The sequence below is a fragment of the Anser anser genome (assembly GCF_964211835.1).
Source record: "Anser anser genome assembly, chromosome: 2".
NCBI lineage: Eukaryota > Metazoa > Chordata > Aves > Anseriformes > Anatidae > Anser > Anser anser.
Window position 1 is genome coordinate 107,410,212 of NC_139721.1, and position 27,215 is coordinate 107,437,426.

The window sequence follows — 27,215 nt, forward strand, 5'->3', positions numbered from 1 at the left end:
ATACTTATATAGATTATAATCTATAACTGTATGTTTACCCGTTAAACTTATTAGGTTCTGTGTGTACTATTTATTTCTGCTGTGGAGATGGATTCCAATGTAAACTCTTATTTAAAAGTGCACTTAGACTGAAGGTCTTCCTTGCTGCAACCAGCAGCTGATTATACTTCTGCTACTTCTTTGCTGCATGCTAATCAGTGCTTAACAATGTGACACTGACAGAGCAGCTGTTGTGTGACAGCTATGAGTTATGCTGCTGGTTCACATGGGCACCAGTGATGCAGCCAGGAGCAGCCTGAGGAGAATCAAAGAAGGATTACAGAGCCCTGGGAGCAGCAGTAAAGGACTCAGGAAGTCCTTTCATCCATGCTCCTGATCAAAGGGAAGGGGACTGAAAGGGCCAGTTGGATCTGGCAAATCAACAGATGCTTACAGGACTGGTGCCACAGACAGGAGTTTGGCTGCTTAAACCATGGGACCGGCTTTGAGAAACCTGGTCTGCTGGGGGTGATGGGGTCCACCTGTCAGAGCATCTCTGTAGAGCATCTGTGGTGATAGGTTGCCAACCTGGTGAAGAAGGCTTTAAACTAAAGCCGCTGGGGAAGGGGAACCTCAATCTATCCCACTCCTCCCACTTTGATGCTGGTGTCAGCGACAGATGCCCAGAGTGTGCGGATAAGGGTCATGGGTCAGCAGGAGAGCACCAGAAGAGCAGCACAAAGGAATGCCAGCCACTCCAGCCAGTAATGCCACATCGTTCAGGGGCCCAACTTAAATGTCTCTATGATAACACACAAAGCATTGGGAATAGACAATGGGAGTTAGAGATGTATGCACGCCTGCAGGACTGTGACCTCATTAGCATTACAGAGATGTGGTGGGATGGCTCCCATGACTGGGGTGTTGGAATGGAAGGATACAGGCTCTTTAGGAAGGACAGGCAGTGGAGATGAGGAAGGGGCATTGCTCTCTATGTCAATGAGCAGATGGAGTGCATGGAGCTCTGCCGGGGGAAGGATGAGGAGCTGACAAAGAGATTATGGGTCAAGATTAAAGGGAGGGTATGGACAGGTGATATTGCAGAGGGGGGTCTGCTACAGGCCACCAGATCAGGAAGAACAGGCGGATGAGGCCCTCTGTAGATAGATAGAAACAGCCTCACATTTGCAAGCCCTGGTTCTCATGAGGGAATTCAACCACCCCAATACCTATTGGAGGAACAGCACAGCCGGGCATAGGCAATCCAGGAGGTTTCTGGAATGCATTGATGACAAATTCCTTCTCCAAGTGATAGAGGAGCCAAGGAGGAGAGGCACTAGTCTGGATCTCATTCTCACCAACAAGGAGAGGCTGGTGGGGAATGTGAACCTGAAGGGCAGCCTTAGCTACAGTGATCATGAAATGATGCAGTTTAGGATCCTGAAGGCAGTGAGGAGGGAGCACAGCCAGCTCACTACCCTGGACTTTGGGAGAGCAGACTTTGGCCTCTTCAGGGATCTGCTTGGCAGAGTACCATGGAACAACACCCTGGAGGGAAGAGGAGCCCAAGAAAGCTGGTTAATATTCAAGGAACACCTACTGCAAGCTCAGGAGTGATCCATCCCAACAAAGAGGAGGTCAGGCAAAAACACCAGGAGGCTCGCATGGATGAGGAAGGAAGTCTTGACCAAACTTAAACAGAAAAAGATGGCCTACAGAGAGTGGAAGCAAGGACAGATAGCTTGGGAGGGATACAGAGACATTGTCTGAGCAGCCAGGGATCAGGTTAGAAATGCTAAAGCCTGTTTAGAATTAAATTTGGCCAGGGACATTAAGGGCAACAAGAAAGACTTCTATAGGTACATTGGTGATAAAAGGAATGGTTTTAAACTAAAAGAGGGGAAATTTAGATTAGGGGTTGGAAGGAAATTCTACACTCAGGGGGTGGTGAGGCACTGGAACAGGTTGCCTAGAGAGGTTGTGGATGCCCCATCCTTGGAGGTGTTCAAGATCACATTAGATGAGGCCCTGAGAAACCTGATCTAGTGGGTGGTGTCCCTGAGTATGGGGGGGGGGGGGGGGGGGGTTGGAACTAGATGATCTTTGAGGTCCCTTCTAACCCAACCCTTTCTATGATTCTATGTTTCTAAGATTCTATGATTTTGTGATAATGTATTATGCAAAAGATTTCAATAAGCCATAAAAATAAACTTGTTCAAACTGGCTTTCAATGCTGTGGTTTGCAGAAAAGAAAAAAAAAAAAAAGAAAAAAGAAAGAAACAGTATGAGAGTATGATGCATTCAATCACAACAGGATAAAAATGCTCTAGAGTCTCTAGATTCCCGTGTTACTCTGGTTACCACTACAATTAAGTGAAAAACATACTTGACAGTTATTCATCCCTTGAATAATCTGCAGGCCCCATAATGTACCATGAATAGCTATTTGCTCTGCTTTAGTATTAAGTAATTCTAATGAGGGACTAGAACTATTGAATCATACTATTACGGATTTTTGTAAATCAGATTAAGGACTTCGTTTATAAGGACTCAGTTTACATTTACAAATACCCTCTGTGGTTTTCTGGTTAAGAAATGCATTGGAGTAGTATTTCAAAATAATATTTAAGTTTCACAATAAAAACTACCATTACATTAATATAAAATTCCAAGAGATAATTCCTAACTCATTAACTTTTATGTTTACCGTTACAACCTAAAAGGCATGGGAGCTTAGGAAGATGTAAATAGGAAAAGGTGGTTGCAGAAACCTTATGGTAAGTGATAAAATCTTTTTATAGCTATCTCTGTTGACTGAACGAAAGATTCACGTTAAACAAAACAAAACAAACAAAAAAGTAGGAAACTCCCTTACATTCCTATTCCATCACAAATAAAAAACATCACAAATCAAATTTTTATAGTTAAGATAACTCCTTGATTTGTAGTTATCACTCAAGTAGGCAAGTATCTTTAAACTTGTAGTTTCAAGATAACAAAGATGGAGTGGGTCCCCATTTTAATTTCTATCTTTTTAATCTCCTCTTTAGCACTACTAACTCTATACTGTGCACAACCAGAATGCAGTTAAGTCACTCTTCACAACAGAAACACAACTGATGATATAAAACTATACACTTAACCTGAAACTGGCAAGAAGGAAAGCCAACATGAGTGCTTCCACACAGGCCTCAGAAGGCTTTAATACAACACTGAAATACTCTTACAGAAGGAACAGAGATCTCGTAGTGCTGACACCCAGTACTTTCTCTCCTGTGCAGAATATTTTTGGTTGAGACTGCTTTCCTTTCGTGTGTACTGCCTGATCAGATAAAGTCCCAATGATGTTAAGACCTCACAGTTCTGTCAAGTCAAACATATTTTAAAATTATGAATGTTCCAGCAGTACCTGAATATGTGTTTTTTGTAATCCACATAAATGCAGCTTACCAGGATATTAATTTAATAGATACATAATTTCAGGTCATCCCACCTTCAGAGGGCTAACACTTAGTTGCTAATTTCAGAAAGTAAATAAATAAATAAATAAATAAAAATTGAAAAGTCTATCCTGATATCCTGATAGCCCTTTTCTAGCAGAATTAAGGACACCAAGTTTCATAACATGAAATACTGATATGAAAAAACATGTCCAGAATCTTACATTTTAGAAGCTCAGCCAATTCCTTGTTTATAAAGTGGTTATCTTATGTTCATTCAGTGAAAGATAATGATCCAAACAGTTTCCCTTTCCATGATAAGATATACATGAGTTTGCAGCTAGTTGGAAAGGAATGCTACCAATGCTAAAAGATGCCCTACTGTTTTGGAGTATGAGCCCTACCAAAGCCAGCTGAAGGAAACAACTTCAACAAGTTTTAGACCAACACTTTAAAAATGGGGTTATTTTTTCTAGGAAAATTTACAGTCTCTGAAGTGATTTAAAAACAAATAATCAACAATGTATTAAATTTCTCCAAATTGTTTAATGTGATTTTTTTTTCTGTTGGTTTTCCTTGTCAACTATAAGCCATAAAAAATATTCAGCACTAGAAATAAAATTCATTTGACCCTTCACATAAATTCTTTGGATGGAAATTCACTGATATAATTCCTATCACAAAGAAAGATGAAACAAGTCACAGTCACGTAAATGGTGATTAACAGGAACTTTTGTGCAATCAGTAATATAATATCCTCTAATACACAAATGAAATAAGAAAATGAGTTTTCAGAAATACAGATTATGATTTCTGTATTCCATATGCTCTTCTTCTCCACTAAAACTCTTGACATTGTCAAAGCCTATTCAACAGAAATCAGACCATCAGGAGTTGTTGCCACGTAACACACTCAGGAACTTCCATTTCTATACATTGTGGATACCACCACCAGCACTGAAACTCTCCCAGTCTCTCTCCAGAATGCATATGAAACATGATGAATTGTTATAGCATTGAAATATAAATGTTTGATCTCGTCGAACTAGTTTTAAACACTTGAATAACAATTACTGTCATCTTCTCTGGATAGAGCTTAAATAACGTTAACTATTACTTAACAGATAGTTTCTCATTTAACGTTGTTTATTCCACAATAGTATTTTTGGAATATCATAGTCATTTCAACACTGTCCCTTTCACAAGACACAAAAGGTAACATCTATAGATTTAGGAAAATGTGTCAAACATTTAAACCATGTATATGCAGCTTGTGTCCAAAAACCCCATGACGTTTGAGAAAAAAAATAAAAAAAAGGAAGAAGAAAAATTTCAGAACTCAAAGAAACAAAAGGAAAGCTTACTAGTATATATATTTGATCAATCAACCAAGTAATGCAACTTAACAGATTTAAAAATTAATACCCACAACAAATAACAGACTCTGCAGACAGATGACTTGGAAATCACTCCTGTGTACAAGTATGTCTCGGACAGCAGAGCATAACGAGGAACAGACAAAGCAGAGGCACTTCAAGTGAGCTTCTCACCATAGCTTCAACCTATGGGACAATTTAGGATGACATACAACAGGGTCATCCTGTTCAACCCACAGATCGATAAAACTCTGGCTTTTCTCAAGAAAGGTACTGTGAAAACTCCCACAAAGCAGTTTTTCCAGTGCCCCTTTCACAGGCCTTACCATAGTCATGAAGGCTGAAATAAGACTCTGGGAAGAATTATGTTAGCATTGCATAAATTCCAGATGCTGTTGTCTATACAGAAATTTAGAAAGACTTGCATAACTCTGTCTCCTATTACCATGAAACATGGAAATTCAATCCAATCGGAGGGTTAACAATTCAACAAGAAAAAAAATGAAGTCCTTAAGTTAACTTTTAATAGAGCACAGTTTAATGATTGCCCCACATATTAAAAAAATCAATTACCAGAACAATATCCAAATCAATAGTGATTTCCTTCTCCGGAACCATTTATCTTCTATGAAATTCAAGATTTTCATAGAAGACTCTTAATGATCAAGATTTCAAGACAGCTTCAGACTTAAACCAAACTAATCCATTTTAATAATGTAGAAACCGTTTTACAATCACTGTTACAAATTTAAATAAAACATAACCTCTTTAAAGATAGTAAGACAAAACTTGAGCTAAATGCTGTGGTGGAGAAAGGACAAGCAAATATATGTCCAGCTGAAACAAAATGACATTATTTTTGATTGTACAAAAATACAGAATACACGCAGAGAACATTGTTTCATGAAATATGTAACATAAAGTCCTTTCAGCTTATGGCTGAACATGAAAATTTGCCTCCTGCCTCCAGTCCCTTTTAAATTTCATCGAGTTTTGCAGTATATAAAGGATAAACTTCTCACTCAGCTTTGTTATTTTGCCAGATTCCCACTTTGACTCCTGTCAGAGCTCAATAATCTAGACAGCACATGGTCAGTACGTGAAGCTGGTAAGCAACCAGGAGTTTGTCCTGTTTGGATAGGAAATACCAGCAGATAACATGCTGCTAGTCTCCTGTCTCCCTGCAAAAAGGTGTTGGTGAATTCACTGGCATCTCCTTCCTCAACCACCCCCTTCTGCAAATTGATTCCTGCACTCTGACTGTTTAGTCAAGCAAGGAAATAACTTGTAATTAATCCAAAGAGAAACTATACCATAATGTTCCAACTAAAAGGTACCTCCTCATCTACACACAGGAACGCAGTACTGATCAGTGAGCTGCATTATCTTCTGAAAATAAACCTACGCTACTTGTAAGATTAAAACAAACAATCATTCCAACTTTTATGTATTCAACACCAATTATGTCCAAAGGTTCAGATCCCTATCTCTACAGGAACACTGTTTCAAAGGGATTCAGTAGAACAAAAGCTGATTGAGTGGTGTCTGTGATAACTTCAGTGTCTTAACCTTTCTCAAATGTAGTAGGAAGTATTATTGCAGTCATAAAAATCTCTTTGTTCTCAAAAAAAATGTCCCATGTTTAACAATGATGCATAAGCAAAGTATTGTTTTTCCTTACTTAGAATGGGAAGTAGTCTAGGATTCAGACACTTGATAACCCAACAGCCTAACAAGCAAATTAAAAGATCTGAACTCTACCCCAAATCCGCATAGGCCATTAAATCTTTCTGCACAAGACAGAGCAGCTTCATACATCTGGACACTTTGGCTTCTTGGCCCTTCTACACTGTGCCAATTATGGGTGGTATACCTCTTGCAAAACTCAGTCATATCTGTACACCCATACAGAAATTTCATAATGATGCTACTGTCAGGCACACATCCTGGAAGTTACATGACTGATAAATATTTCTGGAGTGAAATGAACATGGCATAAATTGACCAAAAAATTACAGTGCTGCTAAATGCAATTACAATTCCATTTTTAACTTTAGCTTACAAATTAGTTTAACTAAATGTAGTTTAGCTAAAACATTTGAATTCAAACTCAATTTTAAACTAAAAAACTCATTTTTTTAACTGTAGTTCAATTAAAAACTGTCACTTCAGGTCTTTCAGATGGACTGGGTTTGCTCTCCCATGGAACATAACAGAGTGAATGGAAACATCTGGAATAGTTCAATGCTTTTTAAAATTATTATTTAATAAAGTAAGCAAAAAAAAAAAGATTTATTTCCTTCTCCTCCTCTGTCTGAAGCATGTAGCTATGCTGTAGCATGATTTATGAAACCATAATTTGAATCATTTTCAAAGATTTATTTTTGATAAAGTAATAACCTCTGAAGATATTGCAGATGTTTAGCCACCTTGTTATTCTTAATTTTCCATGTCATCTAGAGATGTAGGGATTTTTTTGAGGGCGGGAAGGAAGATGGCTTTGTCTACTTTAATGAAATATTTATTGAGCTGAAAAACCATCTAGTCTCCTGCAAAATGTAAGACTGTAACAACCGTATATCTGCATTGCACCCACCGCATTAAGGACCTGAGGAAGTTTTAAGGCAATATATTCAAAGAAAATTTTAACTCACGCATGTAAAAGATGATTAGAATTAGCTAAGAGAAACAACAGAATTTTGACCTTATGGAAAAGAGAGTCCCTCCCTTACTCATGCTCACTTACATAGACATTTATCTCTTAATCATGGTGATGGAAACAGGCTACATTTTTCTGAAAAGTAAAAGTAAAAACATATTATTAATGGCATTACCCAAACGCCTGTTGAACACTGATGGAAATGGGGTATCAACCACCTCTCTAGGAAGCCTGTTCCACTGAGGTGTTCTCAGCCTCTCCTCATAGGACATGCTTCCAAGATTTTCTAAAGCAACAAATCATGCCATTTTAAGAGGGAGATGGGAATGAGACATGGTTGAAAGTAGTGGTAGGTTTTACTGAAAATGGGTAAAAAGTTTTCTGTTTTCTGCTTTTACAGTTTGCTAGGTACGATCAAAACATTGTTTTAGCTTTCCTTCCCTACATCTCAGGGACAATACTTGTGATAAAAGATGGCTGGTTAGAGGAAGCAAGTCTTACAAGTGATCTCTAACAGCAGATTAAGATCATACATTACTAGGCATGAAAGAATATGCATAGAGTGAAGTAAAGAGAGAACATAGAGAGTCCATACTTTCCCGAAACTGAAAATGAAGAACTACTGCAGCACTGTGTTACTAGTACATGGTATCTTCATTTACTACCAGAAACCCCACCAAACTCATCTTAATGTAACTCAGCTCATGTAAAAGCAAAAATTAGAATTTCTTTCATATACAGAGCACTGATTCACCTCTGACAAGCTATGCACATAGCACTGAGTGAAAAAGCTCAACCACTGTTCTGCATGGTTCATTAAGACACATCTTACAACATTAAATAAACAAACAAGGATCATTATCTACTTCCTCCTGTTCTCAAAAACAATGAGTACTTAAGCCAAGACTTCATTTTGGACAGAGTCCAGAACACCATTACAAGAGCAGTCAGTACTTTGCACAATTTTATTTATAGTTATGTGCCACAGTTTGACAGTTCATTCAAATGCCAAAAGTGCATACATCAATTACATAAAAAATAGCTGCACATGCAGGTCCATATACAATCATATATATCCAGCTGTAAAAACTGGGCCAAATGTGCCAGTGGAACCAGCAGCAATTTTACCAAAAAGATTTCTAAAGAAGGGATTATGAAAAACACTTCAGGGAATGACAACTGTGTTGAAGAACTTTGCTCAGTCAAGTTTAAGGAAATAGTTCACTTTCATTTTTATTTTTTTTTAAATAGTGAACATTCTGTAACACATACTGCATAAAGACAAACTTGTTAAGGATACATGTGTATAAAAGCCCCTGCGAAGAAGTGTGAAAGGAGTGGTAGCTGCTTATCTGCTGTTTCTGCAAACAGTGCAGAAACATACAAGTGAACAGAGAGGTATGAACGTGCAACAGTGTACATTCTCAGACTTCACACACATTTATTTGCAGGGCATTGAAAATAGGTACATGAATTTGTAAGGCATGGATTCTCTGAACGCTCACACTAGAAGGGTATAAAGGAAGACCTGGGAAACTACAGGCCAGTCAGTCTCGCCCCTGTGCCTGGCAAGATCATGAAGCAGATTCTCCTGGAAACTATGCTAAGGCACATGGAAAATAAGTTGGTGATTGGTAAAAGCCAGCATGGTTTCACTAAGGGCAGATCATGCCTGACAAATCTGGTGGCCTTCTACGACAGAGTTATAGCATGAGAAACTGGCATCATCTACCTGGATTGTGCAAAACATTTGACACTGCCCCCCACGATATCCTTGTCTCTAAACTGGAGAGACATGGATTTGATGGACGGACCACTCGGTGGGTACGGAATTGACTGGATGATCTCACTCAAAGAGCTGCGGTCAATAGCTCAATGTCCAAGTGGAGATCGGTGACGAGTGGTGTTGTTCCTCATCAGTCAGTTTTGGGACTGGCACTGTTTAACATCTTTGTGGGTGAAATGGACAATGGGATTGAGTGCACCCTCAGCAAGTTCACTGATGATACCAGGCTGTGTGGTGCAGTTGACACACTGGAGGGAAGGGATGCCATCCAGCAGGACCTTGACAGGCTTGATAGGAGGGTCTGTGTGAACTTTAAGAAGTTGTACCAGGCCAAGTGCAAGGTCCTGCATGTGGGCTGGGGCAATCCCAAGCAGAAATACAGGCGAAATACAGCAGAAATGCTGGGGAAATCCCAAGCAGAAATGTGTGCTTGCAGCCAAGGAAGCCAACTGTATCCTGGACTGCATCACAAAAAGCGTGGCAGGCACGCCGAGGGAAGTGATTCTCCCCCTCTACTCTGTTCTTGTGAGACCCCACTTGGAGGACTGCATTCAGCTCTGGGGCCCCCAGCACAAGAAGGACATGGACATACTAGAACGAGTCCAGAGGACAGCCACAAAGATGATCAAGGGACTAGAGCACCTCTTCTATGAAGAGAGGCTGAGAGAGTTGGGGTTGTTCACCTTGGAGAAGAGAAGTCTCCAGGGAGACCTTATAGCGGCCTCAAGGGGGCCTACAGGAAAGCAGAAGAGGGACTCTTCGTCGGGGGGTGTAGTGATAGGACAAGGAGTAATGCTTTTAAACTAAAAGAGGGTAGATTTAGATTAGATATTCCAAAGAAATTATTCACTCAGAGGGTGGTGAGGCAATGGAACAGGTTGCCCAGAGAAGTTGCAGATGCCCCATCCCTGGAAGCATTTAAGGCCAGGCTGGATGGTGCTTTGGGCAACCTGGTCTAATGGCGCCCACTGCAGGGGGGTTGGAATTAGATGATCTTTAAGGTCCTTTCCAACCTAAACCATTCTATCATTCTATGATTCTAGAAACCAGATAATCCTACCACTCTCTCGTTATTTAACACTCAGTTTAGGCACACACACAGTGCATCAATCCCATTCATCTCCACTACTGTTTGTTATTGACTCAGCTCCGATTAGTGGATATTTCCATTCAATCTCAGGGCGGTTCAGCCCTGATCTGCCAACTCGCTCCATTACAGGTCAACAAATTCTCTTGATACACACATTAGGTGAAGGACTGTTTGAGTCACAGGGAAGATGGCTCACCCTAAAACTTGGTGTAAGACTGATCATCACTGATCAGCAGTCAACTGCTGTTTTGGTTATCCTTTATTCATGGTTATTTCCTCATCTCCATGTCAGCAAGCATTTCTTTGTGCTATTAATTACACCTCCTGTTGCTGAAGTAGTGGAAACAGCTAGTTAATTGCCTTAGTGAGTATCCTGCTCAGGTTAATTCCTTAAGACTACTCAGAGGTAAGGTAAACCATATCTAGTACGCCTGTGCTCTTTTACCACAGACTGCTAACGAACAACAAGGCATTATTGTTATTTTACGTGATCATTTACCTTAAATTATATGGTTTTGTGTTCTTTCATATATAGCATATTTACAGTCTTCCACTGCAAGCATGCTGAGTACTTCAGGTTTACTGCATATATGTACATGCACAGGGGATAGAGTCGGACTAAACTGGTACTTCAGCTGTGCCCTGTGGAGGGAAATCAGTGTGAACATGTCTGGAGAATAACTTCCCATGACACTGTACATTAGTTTGCTCCCCAGCATGCGGGAATACACTTTTGACTTTACCAAACTCGGTGAGTTATGTTTTTACCTGTTTTCATTTTTAATTCTAGTTAACATTTAACACTCAACCCAAAGTAGAGTAATTCTGCTGTTTCAAGGTATCTACCTCTTTTCTCATAGAGCTGAGAACAGCAGGTTGCTTTTTCAGTATTCAGTTATATGGCTAGAAGAACATTGTGATGTTTTGTGACGTTCTTTTGAAGTGCTGTGCACAATTTGAAACAAAATATCAGAACATCTGTGTTTTATGGTCAGAACTACAACTGTCATCTAGATTCAGATGAGACATGAAATGATACTGGCTATTGCACCTAACCTATGTAACTTGGAATTTTTCCTTGCAGCTAGAATGCTCCATTTCCATCAAGAGACGATGTACCGAGGGCAAAACACTCCAGGTCTTCCTCATCCTTAATATTCATTTAGTCAACCTGCTTTTTCCCCAATTTGTTTTGTTCACGGTATGCATAAATGATTCCTTATACAACAGCCAGGAGAAGTCCAGATATGTAAGTAAATAATTCCTAAAGCAAGGAAAACCAGAATGTTCCCAGTTTCAAGCAGACGTGGCAGCATGCCACATACAGATTGTTTTACCTTTGGAACCATGGGTAGTTTTAAAATCAAGTTCCATTATTAAGCAAATGGTACTTGAAAAACTCAAAATAGAACATTTTGGCACTTGACATAAAGGCAAACTTAAAAAGTTATTATTATTGTGGTAAAGCTATATGAAGGAATATTTCTTTTAAAAATATTTTCTTTAATAAAATGTTATTCTTTATGTTACTTACTTCAATACCACATGCTGAAGCACATGCAGAAAATGACAGGGGAATAATCCTGATCTCCCCAATTTTAGTCTTGGTGATAATACCCTAAAATACAGAACTGATCTGTCCCTTAGCTTTGCCCTAGTGTTAATCATAATTTCCTAATGGTGTTTAGTAACACAAACAAATAACTGTGTTCCCCACAGTGAAGTTCCTACAGATCAGGTTCTATCAGGAAAATATCAGTATGCAGTTTCACAATACACCTGTCCTATCTATCTAAAAACTAATAAAATGGCCACCCCACTTGCCTCCCTGCCTCCATCTGTTCCTCTTTTTGCACACATCATTTCGTGATCTGACACAGAAATAGACCATAAGAAAACCTTCAAACCATGAGATGGACAAGATAATCCAACACCCATCACTGCACAGCTGCCAGATCAGACGCACAGATGAACAGAGCAATGCATACCCCCAGACTGCAGAAGCAAAGTAAGGCCACCCCTCTTGAGAACTGTCTGCTGCATTTCAATTGGATTAGACACAACAGAAAATTGCTTTGTTAATAATACTCAAAAGGTTCAAAGAGCAGGCAGAGGACATTCAAAACTGCTGCTTATCACTCAAGAGCATGAAAAATAATTTTTACACAATGGAAACTCCTCTAGACACTACCTACATTAGCTGCAAACAATGGTCTTTAATCTTCAGGGCACTCAAATGCACTCTGCTACCTAAAGGTACTGGCTAAAGCCAAATATCTAAATCCTTACTAACCCTGCTCTCTGCCTCTTTTACCAAAATATGTCAACTCATTGAAAATGATGGTGGTATAGCTTACATCTCCAGAAATCTTAATAAACCCTTTGCACACACCATCAAATTAGGAGTTGCAGCAAAAGAAAAGCACCCATTCAGTTTCACTGTGTTCAGTGATATGAACTATAACTTCTCAACATGGAACTCCACAAGGAGATTTCAGGTGAGAATATATAAGGCTTCTTGTAGCTGCCTCAATCAGATCTTATGAGTCTTGAAAGTGTTATACTAGCACCTTGTTTCAAAGAGACTACTAAGGCTAAAAGATGCTACTCAAAACTGACAACAGTGGCAGCATAAGGCCTTGAAAAACTGAAGGTAAATAGAAAAGAAAGCTCTTCAAGAGTTAAACTTTTAAAGGATTTTTTTCTAAACATAAATATCCTAAGTTACTGGAAATAGGACTAGAATGAGGCCCATAAATCTCAATGTGTCAAAGCTAGCACTAGAGACCAACACAGGCCTTCAGTCTTGCATTCTATATCCTGGATTCCACACATTTCAGGCTTTCTGCAATGTTTAAACTGTAGATGCAGTTCATTCATCTATTTCTGGCCCTAAAAATGCATGGGTAACCCTTTACTTGCCAACTTGCTCCTGAAGTCTCTAATGTCAATGAAAGACTTTGTTATGAACTTCAACAGAATCTGATTTCAGGAGAGTTAAAGCATGAATGAAGTACTTCCTCCAAGCAAAAATTTAAGAAATGACTTAAAGATCCAAATAACAGTTTATTCTGGTTTTGCTAGACAAGGTATGCCTAATATGCTGAAATAAAAAATCACGCAGAGGTACTCAAGATAGCTATAGAACTGAGCTGGGAGTTGGATGTGGCTGCACAGTTTTGGTGTTTGAGTTCAAGAACTGCACAAATGTTGGAACAATGTCAGGCTGAGATATCACATTTGCAGACAAACTTACCAACTAAAAATATTTTGTGGGTTTGTTTTTTTTTGCTAACATAGAATGCACTAAATTCCTTCCATGTTTGCAGAAAAGCTGCTTTCCAGCCTTCCATAAGATGACCAAATTAAGACATGCACGGCCCGTTCAATACTAGAATTTGCCGGTTATATTTCTAATAGCTGTCACTACTAGAAGCACTGAATGCTGATCTGAAATATTTGGCCTAATTATCTACTATCAAAAAAAACAACAACAGCAACAACAACAACAGCAAAAGCAGTGTCACCAAGTCATTTCAACCAGCTTTTTGAAATGGCTTATCAGAATTTCAGCATCTTTTCTAACAAATTATAAAGGAAGACTTAAATAGTTATTGGCACTAAACTACACAAAACTGAGAAACTCTTAGGAAACCTAATGCATTTAGTAATTAGCCTCATATACCTTGAAGCCTGAGATCCTCACAAACTTTTAACCTTCACTCTATTTGCCTTATAAGAAGAAAAATACATGATATAATTTCTTTTAAACACAATAACATGACCAAGAGAGATGTTAGCATTTCTAGAAATTAAACCTGGTACTTCCAGCTTTGTGCATTACATGTATTTTGTTAGCCCTGGAGGCCAAGAAAGAACTTTCTTATACTCCCAGGCTGCTGTAGCCTTATGCAGCAAATACCTAGCGACCAGCCTTGTAGAATACTTCAATTCCCATGTCTCTGTACACAGTGGGATTTTACACAAGCTCTGAAAATGATGGTGGTTTTCCAGATAAAATTTAATTGATTTATTTTATGAAGCTTTTATATATTGAACCCTAGCATTCATTTCCAGTGGAGCTCATCGGGGATGCTGATGAGGCTCCACGAGCAGCTGGTCAATGAGCAATGCACAATGCATGATGCATTGTTGGCCTACCCTCACTCAAGCAACATCTCACATAGATCATAGCTGCTTGCAGGCACTGCAGACTCCATCTTAAAGGACTGGTGCAAAGACTTGTTTCAATACTCTCCCTGAAATGGAGTTTAAAATGCTTTGCAAAACTAGGCTGGGAGGGTTGTTGCTGCCATAAGCGAATGCAGCAATTTGCAGAAGACATTAAACACTAAAAGAAGAGGAAAAAAACAACACTGAAGATCAGAGACAGAAATTATTTCCTATGTGCATTGCTAGGGTTAAAAGATCTGCAAGTCACCTTCTGAGTACATATTCTAATTACTCATCTCCTGTACTCTAACTTTCCCAACAAAAGATCATTTCTAAATAGCATGCTTCAATATTTATCGAAAAAAAATGTAACTTTATAAGCAGCAAAATGCTTTGTAAAATACCTCTTTCCCCATACACAAAACCACACATAAATCTGATATATCTGAACACTTTTCAGTGGTTGACCTGCTCAGAGTTTGGTAGAGTTCAGAACAAAATACTGGATGGAACACTTCTTGTAAGTTCTTAATTAAATGAAAGTGCATTGGGGATCTTATCAATGTACATTAATACCTGAACTGAGGGAGCAAATAGGACAGAGCCTGGGCCATTTCAGTGGTGACAGGGGACAGGACAAGAGGCAGTGGGCACAAACTGAAACACTGAAACACGAAGTGATTCCAACTGAATATCAGGATTTTTTTTTTTTTTTGATTTTTTTTTTAACCGTGAAGGTGACCAAGCTTGTCCAGAGAGATTGTGGAATCTTCCATCTTGGAGATATTCAAAAGGTGTCTGGACATGGTCCTGGGCAGCCTGCTCTATGTGGCCCTGGTTATCTTTAAACACAGAATTTGGTATACTACTGTATACCAAAGAGAAGATTTCTTCTGCTGGAAAAATCTTGTTTTCAATATTTGTGTATCAGCTAAACATTTGGAAAGATTCCATACAATTACAAACTGATTAATTTAGTCCTGTAAGAGTCACAAAACACATATTGCATATTAAAAACAAACAGTGAAGCAGTTTACATATTTACTATGGATTTCTGGACTTCTTTAGTCCTCAGTTACCCTTCTAAATACAAGTTGTGATTTCACCTTCTTTACAAGAAATCACTGTTCTTGTTCCTTGTGAGGCTTGCACACTAACAGAAACCATATGCTGCACTTAGGCATGGTCACCGTCAAATAGTTTGACATATCCAGTTGGGCTTGAGCTGAAGCAGCTCATTTGTGTCCACAAGGCCACAGAGATGTTCTGGCATGTTGGCTGATACTACAATCAAATCCCAGAGAAACAAGCAAATTTTTTATTATACCAAAACTGGAGGTAGGAAGAGGGAGAAAAGGAAAGTAAGGGAAGTGGATATGTTCTGCTAGAGGAATTGGAACACAAAGAATTTCAGACCATGAAAGCAAGACCAGAAAAAGCTGGTCACAAATTTTAGCTACAGCATTATTGATAGGTTTCAGTTGACTTATACAGAGATAGCAGATGGTAAGCAAGCACTGCAACTTCTGTATTTCTCAACAGAACAACACTTCAGAAAGAATATGTTTTAAAATACCTCACTGTCAAAGATTACTATATTCATAAAAGCATTGTGCAGAAATTTAATACAAAAGCATTATACTAAATTTGAAGAGCAAATTAACTCAAAGCTTTTTCTCCTACCTTAAGTGGAAATCATAAATAATCATCAAAAGTTTATAAAACATTCCACTACAGATACCTTTTAAAAATGTCTCATGTAGTAACGTAGGAATTCTGCTCCCCTATCATCCTAACTTACAGCAGCAAAAAATGACAACTGATGACCTACAGGTTAGAATTTGCTGAACAGTACTTTTTTCATGTAAAAACCAAGTGTCCAAAGGCATTTAATAATCTTCAAAACCACATTTTTTAAATCAGCATGATTCCATAATTTCTTATACAGTTATATATCAGGCTATCAGGAAGAACTCCCTGATAATCTTCCTGAGAGTATAATTTTTGATCTGAGGTCCTACAGCACCATGTCAAGAGCAGATGTGCTGGGAAAACCACTTCAAAAACTATTCAAAAGTATTCAAACAGTATTGCCATATAATATTCAACAGCTTACCATGCTGGGAGGGATTCCTGTTTATGACCTCTAATTTCTCATGGAAGCCAGGGCTCCTGCCAGGCTCTTCCACACCCACATTAAGGCTGGTGAAACCATTTACTTGATCTGTGTCCCTGGTGACAGTGTTAATGCGGGTTGGGATAGGTTCAAATGTAGGGTCTAATTCCAAGATCAGTTTGTTCAGCTGTTCAATAGACTGATCAATATCCAAAGTTGGAGAAGCTGGCAAGTCCCCTGCATTCACTCTGAGATCCAGGCTATTTGCATCCCTCTGTGACACCGGCCCCAACTTAAAACTCTCATTGTTAGCATGTTCTGCAGCTCTGGCAACACCTGGTATATTTCCTAGCCCCCTCTGCATAGCATCTCTACTATTGGAGCCATGTGTTGGTGTGCCTGGAACTCGGGACTGGCTCTGGACACTGCCTGAATTCTCCACAGTGTTATGAATGCCAACCCGCATTTCATTCTCTGGGACAAAACCATATTGGTGAGCAGTGACCATCTGCTGCTGGCGAACCCAGGTCTGAGTAGAATAGTTACTTGGGCCATAGGCTTGAGGCTGGGGTGAAACCGAAGGATTCCTTTGCAATTGCTGAGTTGACTTTGGCTCAGTGCTTCCAAATGATCTCTCATAGAGGGGATCCACACCAATTCCCAGGTCTGGGGCAATAACACCATGATGGTCCTCTCCAGTGTTACTTCCAAAGCCATCTGAGAGAAGGGAGTTCTGACTGCTCTTGTGGCAACTCAAATTCCCTAGGTGGGTAGATTGCTGCCCTTCTGATGAAGACAAAGTCCCAATGCTGTCCACACTGTGAAGATCATGATTAGGCATTTCGTCATCCAAAATATCAGTCTCCCTGTCCTTCAGTTTGGTGTTTCCATTCACATGAACCTGAGCTGGCACTATGTGGCGAGTCCCATTGTACTTGCTTCCAGCATCAGTCATATCTTTGGTGTTGCTGACAGAATCCTCCAAACCAAAGCCACTAAGTAGCTGGTCCAGTTCTGCCTTCTCTTGTGGGCTCAGTCCCCGTTTGACGCCTGGCACAAGGCGCTCCTCAGTTTTGTCCGTCCTGATGGAAGCTGTTGAGTGTCCTGAATCGCTGCTGACAGACAGAGTATGATCACTGTGATCAGGACTGCTTGTCACAGGAACACCCTGAGCAACACCAGGGATGCTGCTGTCTGAAGAGCTCTTCTTTCTTACTTTTGCATATAGACTGCCATCAATAGGACCTTGGGTATGCAGCACTGTGAAGAAAGAAGTAAGAAAGGAAGAGAGAGAAAAAGACAAGGCATTATATAAGAGCTTGTAAAGTACATTATGTCATACCACACTCAGAAGTACTGCTAATACTAATGGTATTGTTTCTGCAAAACTAAATTGGCTCTACAAATTCAGTAGCAACCAATAGCATTGTCTTCTTTCATTTTTTCCATTTACATTTCAGTTTATAACAAAGTTCTTGATGAAAATGTAACAAGCCATTCATCCATACTCTGGATGGTGAAATGCTTGTGATCTTACCAGGCCAAGATGAAATGATGTTCTCTCTTACACTGTTTTATGTCTCTACAAAATCTTCAAACTAATTTGAAGAACTGCCAGAACTTTGAGATGCAGCTACCATGCACTCCATTCAGAGCAAGAATCATGCAATCACCGGTTCATTCATTTACATTTGATAGTCTAAATACACTATGAAAAATCATTTACTCTTTTTCTTGGTAGTACAAGGAAAAAACAGGATTTCAGTCAGAGCTGCAGTCCTTAGAATATACATAAGACCTCTTCACAGAGGCATGCGTAAGCCTATATCTGTTAGACTATAAAATCTATATACACGTGGAGGTTGTGGTACGCACTTCATGTTTCCAATTTTAATCAGTGAGGCCATATTCCCTCAAGAATCAGTATGTAACTCCTTTCTCAACAATGATGGGAAGAACCTAACATTATAGCTGATCTCTCTGGTACCTGCTCCTCTAAAGTTTATGATTAGCAGCTCATAACGAAAAAGGGCTAGAACTTTCTTTTCTGTTTAGAACATCTTAGGAAAATATAGCAATTTTACAGGAAAATGCATCTACTTGGTTTACTAAGGTAGATGTTGAGAACAGATAAATTCCTCCTTCCAATTACATATGCACAATTAGCACAGTTCAGTGACATTGGTTATGCACAGAAGAACTGGGTGAGCCAGGTTTCACCTTCTTACAGGGCTAATGAAATCAACTGGAAGGCTTCACTGAAGTAACCACTGAAATGGCTTTTGATCCTAGGACTGACATCCATGATCCCCCCCTGCTTGCTATCTACAGGAACTTGTCCCATATTCTTCAGTCCTTCACGCTGCAGCCACCATTTCTCATTATAGTGTAATACATCTTAATAATTTTTCAATAAGCCACAAAAAAAATGAATGCAAAACATACAGCAAGAAAGTCAAGAACATCACAAATTAGAGATTAAACTTTCAGCCTCTGGACAAACAGCCTAGGTACAGACAGTCTGGACTGTCTGCGTGCTTTATCATATATGTAATATTTTAGACATTATACTTTACCGCAAACAGGATTAGCAAACATATACAATAACATATATGAAATACATACAAAATGGGTAATAAAAATTGTTGAGAAAACTTTTTTTTGTCTCCCAGAAAAAAAACAAACTTGACAAATGTTTATACGCAGTAAGTTAAAAAAAAAAAAACACAATCTCTTCCATGTTATTTCAGTACTACCAACACTGGCAATAGATAAAACCACAGAACAATGAATAGTGATTTCCCTCTGGAACATTTTAAAAGCTCAAGAGTTTATTTGAATCCACCTTTTTATCTAAACCATTTTTTCTCACCTCTGACTGTCAGGGTTTTTTAAAATGTCATCTTGACATCATAAACCAAAGAAATTAAATTAAGTCCCAGGAGGCATATTCTTAAATGTATGGAGTAATCCTTTATCAGATTTGCTTTTCCATCTTCCACACACATCACAAAGCTTAATTCAACCTCAGGTAGAGTATGGCTATCGGACTTTTCCTCAATGATGAAAATGAACACAATTCTATTTCTTACAAAAACCTTTAAGAGTAAATATTTCTAGCCAAGAAAGCAAAATGAGTGGTTCTACTTCCAAAGGTTTTTTTTAATGCTCATTTACAAAAGCATTTATATCAAGCAGAAGTTTCTGAAGAACTTTTTCCTACCCATAATTTGAGAACTGTTTGATAAAAAGAAAAACAGACCATTGCAACTTAGGAACAGACAGGTTTTTGTCAAAGGTAACCAACAGCTTAGTCTACATCTGTGGCAGTTGCAGAATCAAAAGATTCACAGAGAAACCAATGCATCAACTCTAACACACATTTTCAAAATATACTTAAAATTGCACCACAGTAATTTCAACATTTTCTACAGGCAGAGTCTTCAAACAGTTTAAACACTTATACATTGGAGGTTATAAGACAGGTTTAATAGATTTTAGCCAATAATTAAAGGACAATTTTTTACTTTTTAAGGACTAGGTACTATGACTTGCCTATTGTTGATTTTAAAATTAGCACATCCAAAAGACCAAAAATATTCCTTTACAGAACAAGTCATCAGGCTAAGGGAAAAAGAAAGCAATTCCCCCTGCAATTGAATTTGTCTACAGGTGAAAGTAGAAGTTTGCTAAATTTATGATATATTGTGTAAATCCCACACTGAGAAGAGCTGCTATGCATGTGGCCAAATGTCTGTGTACAGGTATTTTAAAACAGTATTTATGATAAAAATACTGTACCTAAGGAAAAGATAGACAATTGACAATTTCTCAGCCACTTTCATGCTGTGATTTCTCATAAATTCTCACTGCTGCTAGGACAATGAAGCACTCGCGGAGCTTCAGCACGAAAGGACAGAAAAACTTTCATACAGAATTATTTAATACAGTTACCACAATAAATTGCAAAAATTAAATAAGCAAACAAACTGGCAAGAGTAACTATTAGGTGGCATTTACTTTTCTATGCAGTTAGTTTTGAGTTTAAAAAAACAGAAAACACATAACACTGCCTAGATTTGAATACTTGAATATCCTGACATAAAACAGACTTGAAGAGGTTACAGATTTGAACTAGGATATGGTAACATAAATATAGGACTAGTACTCTTTCAAGAAATCTTCTTGACTTTTCAATTATCCAAAGCTAGGCTGTAAATCCTTCACACATGCTAGCCAGCCATAAATACTTCACTCCAGATGAATCATTTGAGCACACACATTTGGTTCCCCATACAGAAATGTTACATACAAAATCTTTCAACTTCTCAAGTACAATCAGAGAACCTAGGAAAGTGATAAAAACCCCTTCTGCATGTGCCTTCATTTGACCTCCCAGTATCATTACACAGCACCACAGCACAGCAACAAAACTCCAGATGAGAAGATGGCCAGACTGCCAGTGGACTGTTAATCTGAAGGTCAAGCACATCACATAAACATACTATATAATGAGCTATATATTTTATATATATTCTTTATATATATTCTTTTTTCTCTGCCTCTCCTAAAAAAGAGGTTGAAAAAGTTGGGGTTATTTAGCCTAGAGAAGAGAAGACTCCAGGAAGACATTTTAACATCTTTCCAATACTTAAAGGGGGCATATGGGAAACATGGGAAGGGACTCTTTATCAGGGAGTATAGTGCCAGGACAAGGGGTAACAGTTTTCAACCAAAAAAGGGTAGGTTTAGATTTGGTATAAGAAAGTATTCACAGTGAGGGTGGTGAGGCACTGGAACATGTTGCCCAGAGAAGCTGTGGATGCCCCATCCCTGGAAGAGTTCGAGGCCAGGCTGGATAGGGCTTTGGGCAACCTGATCTAGTGGAAGGTGACCCTGCCCATGGCAATGGGGTTGCAACTGGATAATCTTTAAGGTCTCTTCCAACCCCAAACATTCTGTGATTCTATGATATTTGTTCATAAGACCAGGACAAACTATTCAAATACTATAACCTTCAAAATACAAGGTATTTAATAACACCTGAATTTTATATCTTATCATTTGCTCAACCGTAATTTTGGAATACCTCCACACTAGGACTTTCCAACTTTGCTTTACTCTGGCCTTTGTGCATGTTTTTCCCCATAAAGTGATACCCAACTTAATTGCAAATGTGAAGCTTCATGTGTAGTGAATATTTTTGGACCAAAGAAAATTAGAAAATATACTGGCAAAGCATAAATTTATTCTGTGCACCTTGATAAATAATGGCACTGCAGAGGCCTTATGTATTCAATACCTCTTCTCAATGCACAACTCAGTCCCTACTCTCATTTTTCCCAAGGAAGTACCACTCTGTAAAACATGAGAGTAATGCAGCTGTCAAAAAAACATGGGAAGTTCACAAGGGTGGAGACTTAAGTAATGCTGGAATTTAGTTAAACAAATTGAAGGGGCCCACTTTCTTTCAGTCTGACTTCTCTTCCCAGGAGGTGCTCCAACACACTGAATTGCCCAGCCTGAAGTCTGGCAAAATTCACACACTGAATCTGAAACACACAGACACACCAGTGTCAGGAGCCCCCTTATAAATAGCCTCAAAGCAAAGGCTATGCGAGTATTTTCATTCCCATACCTTATACACAAAGAGCAACTTACATAAAAATTAGAAGCTGAAATACCAACACATACCCAATTCAGTGGCTTACATCCAAGTCCATGTTTCCTGGCAATGCCCTTCTTGAAATCCAAATACCTGAAGGCAGACTTGTGAGTAAAAAGACATTTCAGTCTTCCAGCCCAGCTTGTCCCCCCAGCTATCCCCTGTCTATTCACCACTTGTGAACACACAGACAAATGCAAGCCACCTATGTAAACACATATACCACAAATTCAACAAGAGCCATTCTGACCCAGACCACTTGAACATAAAGAAGGTTGTAAATATACAAACCTTTGCACACTGTTCCATTGTTCATGTTGCAGCAGGAAATATTACAGGAGATTTGGATTTTTTTTTTCAATCTCACAAATAAATATTTCTCTCTTCAGGCAAATGTGGACAAGTCCAGAGTTGCATTCCTCCCAAGTTAAATCTTTTTCTGTGCATTTGTCTTTTCCTTTCTCCCTCCCTAACAAACACAGGTCCTCATGCCTTGCAAACTCTTCCCATACAGTTCCTCTAAAATTAATATATAAATACATGTGGTCTGTATTTCCAGCTCTTGAACTACAACAACACTTCTTACCTCTTTACTAGGCAAATTCATGAACTTTCTGCAATAATCAATCAACAGCTCATTTAAATCAACTAATACTCTCTAAGCAACTGTATACTGAGGAAATACAAGAGTTAAGGAAAACACTCCAGCTTAAAAAGGCAAGAAATGTCTCTACTCCTGCTGTTTGAGCTGCAGCTGCTGTTCCTGCTCTTGGAGGTAAATAAATGGTCTTGCTAAAGAAGCATGAGACTTCTATCAGGAGAAAAAGCAAATGAAAATGTAAACACAAGGGAGGAGCGGGAGGGGACAATCAGGTTCAATGAAATCTGAACTCCCGGAGGGGAAGAGGAATACAAATGCCTTGACTGAAAAGGTAATTCAGTATACAAGCTATTTCCTTACACTGGTCCTTTTCTCAGTCTGTTTGAATATCCAGTGAAGCCAAGCGGGTTTCAATTTTCAAACCATTTAGCTACACACTCATGATTGCCTTATGATTGCCTTTTTCCTGGAACATGCAGCCTTTAGAAAACATTGTTCTTCTGTATTGAACAATCAGGTCAGCCACTCGCATCACTGAAGTCTTCAAAAATTGTGCGTTGTTGGAGTTCTCAGGTAAGAAAAACTTTCTGGAAGTCCTGTGGTGATTGTGCTTATTTTTATGTAGCAGCTGCTGCTCTCAAGCTCCCACACACTGGCAGGCATTGACTCCTTCTCTGTCTCTGGAATGAATCAGCTCAAACTAGGAGGAGCAAGCCTGTTAGTTACTCCTTTAATAACAGCCGTATCTCACCACATGGCAGCCCATAAACTTTGGCTCTAAATATTCAAAATGTGTGCATGCATCACCAAAAGACAGCCATGCCTCTAGACAACATTCAATTTTTGTTTAAGGGACTTTCAATTCTTTAATGACTTCTCACTTGAACAAAGGATAAAAGTAGCTCTCATATTGACAAAATACATCTACCTATTCATTGATTATGAAAGAGTTAGAAGTTAAGTTCAAACCCAATTCAAAAAGCACTTGCTTTCCTGTTCATGTGTTGCTGTTCTTACAAATCTGTAAATGGCTGCACATTAAATTAGTCAAGAGTCCGATAAAAGACACAAACCATACACACAAGCTATGCAGACAGTACTCTTTGAAAGCCAGAGAACTGGCTCTCTGCTCCTGGATTACTAGTAGGACAATACAGAATCACTGAAAACTTCCAAAATTTGCCTCAAAAATGTGAAAAGAAACAAAAAAGGCATATTCAAAACTCAATATAAATGGATTAGTCTCATATAAGATGCAACTTCTGTTTTGGTCTCACTACATTTTGGTTCACTGTGAGAAAAGAACAAACAAAAATACAATACTACTCCTTAGTCCAATTGCAGGCCCCTTCTGCTCTTTTGGAAGCCTACAGTTCATGTGCTGGTGATTTTATCAGCAGTCAGCAGGCCTGAACACAGACTGAGGTGCAACAGTGACACGTGCTAGTTAGAGTAGCAGAAGAAACCTGAATCAGGCAACATCAGCTTTTAACAGATTAACCTCTCCTAGGGAGAATTTATTTGCAAATGATTAATTCAGACAGATCTGTAATGTTGCTTTAATTTTATTGTCCTACATAGATAGCCTTAGTGGTACGCCACACAATCACAGCAAGAATGCTTTGGGAACTCAGGCAAGCTCTGCATAGCTAAACTTCTGTAATTGGAATTGTGTGGCAGTCTTTTTGTAATGGAGGGGCTGCAGGGGTGATTTCTCTTACAAGAGACCAGGAGCTGCCCGAAGTCTGATTACAACCAGTTCCAGCAAACTCCAAAAGGGACATGCTAAAGGACAAAGCTGAGCCAATGAGCAACACTGATTACACCTCTGTGAAGAGGTGTATTTAAGAAAGAGTAAAACAAAAAAAAAAAAAAAACAAAAAACACTGCAGGTGGAAGAGAGGAAAGAAAATCAGGTGAGAAACAACTCTGCAAACACCAGGGGCAGAGAAGAAGGAATGGGAGGAGGTGCTTCAGACGCTGGAGCAGAGATTCCCCTGCAGACTGTGGAGAAGACTGGTGACACACGTTTTCCCCCTGCAGCACATGGAGAACCACAGTAAAGCAGATATCCACACTGCGGCCCATGGAAGACCCCATTCCAGAGTATTTGTTTATATCCTGAAGGAAGGTGCAGCTCCTACTCACACAGGAATAGGCTCCTGGCAGGAGCTGCAGCCCATGTAAGGCAGCACACACTGGAGCAGGTTTTCTGGCAGGAACCGTGGCCCATGGGCGACCCACACTGGCAAATTCTGTTCCTGAAGAACGGCACTCCATGGAAAGTATCCATACTGGAACAGTTCTTGAAGAGCTATAGCCCATGGGAAGGACACACATTGGAACAGTTCGTGAAGGACTGTATCCCATGGGAGGGAGACCCTATGCTAAAGCAGGGGATGAGCGTGAGACAAAAGGAGTACCAGACACGAAGTGTTATGGGCTGTAATCCATATATCTCCCTACACCAGTCAGGGGAAGGAGGAAGTAGAAGAAGGGACTGAAGTTGAGCCTGGGAAGAAAATGTGTGTGAGTGGGTGGGTGTTCTAACTGTTCTTGGTTCATAAACTTTCATCTGGAAATCATCTAATCCATTTTTAGAGAGTTTTAAAGACAATTGTATTTTGAGGATAACACAATGGACTGGAGAAAAAAGAAAAGAGTATGAAGTCATTTTCTAGCACTGTTTTTTCCTTCCCCTGACTATCCAAGACATCCAAGCAAATGTTGATGTTCATATGAGGATTCAATTTTAAAGAACTATTTTTCCGAAATGAAGTAGCAGTAAGTCAGTCATCAGGAAGCTGCTTGGTTTGCTATGTTTGCCCATTTATTAACAGAAAAATAAATGAGGATGAAGAAAATCAGAAAGAGGCAAGTACCATAAAAACCACGACACTTTGAAAGGAAAACAGCCAAGAGGGTTGCTGTTAGCAAAATGCTAACAAGCAAGACCATCAGGCTCACATGAGGTCCTTAAAGCTTGAATCTTTTGAGAAGCAAAGGAGGGGCATCCAACACATTATAGAATCCTCATCATTAGCAAATCCTAGTGTATATTTCCCAGCCACTCATACGGGTCACATTTGGACTTTAATGATTTTACAAGTACTCTGGAGTTAGAAAAAACTGCTTCACAACACATAGTTCTAGACCAGGACACACACACAGAAAGCACAATGCACAAGGGTGTTCAGTGTACATACGCCTGGCTGCAGGCAGAGAGAGGGAACTTAATTGCTTCTCTTTCTGATCTTAGGACAGTCACAGAATAAGCAAGCACAAAATCATAATTTGTACTGAAGTATTTTCAGTTCATTTGTTTGATTCATTCTTTCAATCTCTGCTGCTGCCATACTAACCCTACTGCAGGCAACTAAGGTGTTACAAGAAAATGATATCCGATACCTAAACCATAACAAGAATTATTTTTCCTTGCCTCCTGAAGCTAACAGGTAAGACGTCTCACTGTCTTCACAAGAGAGAAGCAGAGCTGTTCAGGAAGCAGCTGCAGGGAGGGAACACACAACTGTGGCAGAGGTTTGCCTTTCAGGACTCTTTATTCAAACTTTTAAGCAGATTGTAAAATTAGATTAAGAAGAGCTTCTTCCTGAGGTATATGTGCGTGGTATGAGATACTGATTCTGGCGTTAATGTTTATATTAATGATGCTAATAACAATAGACTGTAGTTGACGTGACTAAGAAACAGGCAGATGTGAGAAGGTAAGTGCAAGTCTGCTCAGGAACCCAAATAAGCTGGGCAAGAAACACTTGCATGAAAAAGCAGTGTTATGTGGCCCTGAGATAACGGCTGTTAGATGATATGTAAAGAACATAGGAAGGGGAAGAGAGAACATCACCCATAGTCACGTGCTATCTTCCTCCTAGTTTCTGATTATCCGAATCCTTCTGTGCTGAAGAGAGGCCCTTTGCACAGTTTTATAAAAATAGAACTGCAAAAGATAGCTGAATGTATACCAGATGTATACCAGAAACACCTATTAAACCACTTAAATTTTACCCTCTGTTCTTTGCGTCTAAATGTGTAATTACTGCCTTGACAAATGGCTAGTAAATAACATTCTTGGTATAACAGCACTGCCTATTATCAAGATATGATAAAAATTGGAGGACATAACAGAATTGGAGGACATAACAGAAACATTTTTAAAAGCAAGTAATTGGCTCTGCAGTAGCTTTGAAATTACTTGAGGTGGGCAACCTGTGCTTCAAATAAAGCCATGCAGTTTTAAAGATACTGATATCAGGGTGAGGAGGATGAGAAGGTGAGTGTGTCCAAGAAACCTTCACAGAATGAAAGGCAGAAA

The 27,215-nt window shown here is 39.2% G+C and overlaps 1 protein-coding gene and 1 long non-coding RNA gene across 17 annotated transcripts in view; both read right to left on the reverse strand.

Moving 5' to 3' along the window:
• TNS3 (tensin 3) overlaps positions 1-27,215 on the reverse strand; it is a 258,468-nt gene that overhangs the window by 63,076 nt on the left and 168,177 nt on the right. For all 16 annotated transcript variants that reach the window (XM_083823142.1, XM_083823137.1, XM_083823136.1 and 13 more), the window contains one exon: positions 16,620-17,879. In XM_083823142.1, the coding sequence (XP_083679268.1) occupies positions 16,620-17,879 (1,260 nt within the window). The remainder of the gene's footprint in view (positions 1-16,619; positions 17,880-27,215) is intronic.
• LOC310893757 lies at positions 20,087-27,024 on the reverse strand. The gene is made up of 3 exons (XR_014579271.1): positions 22,576-27,024; positions 22,314-22,388; positions 20,087-22,171 (listed from the first exon to the last, which is right to left on the reverse strand). It is a non-coding gene; the product is annotated as an uncharacterized lncRNA (long non-coding RNA).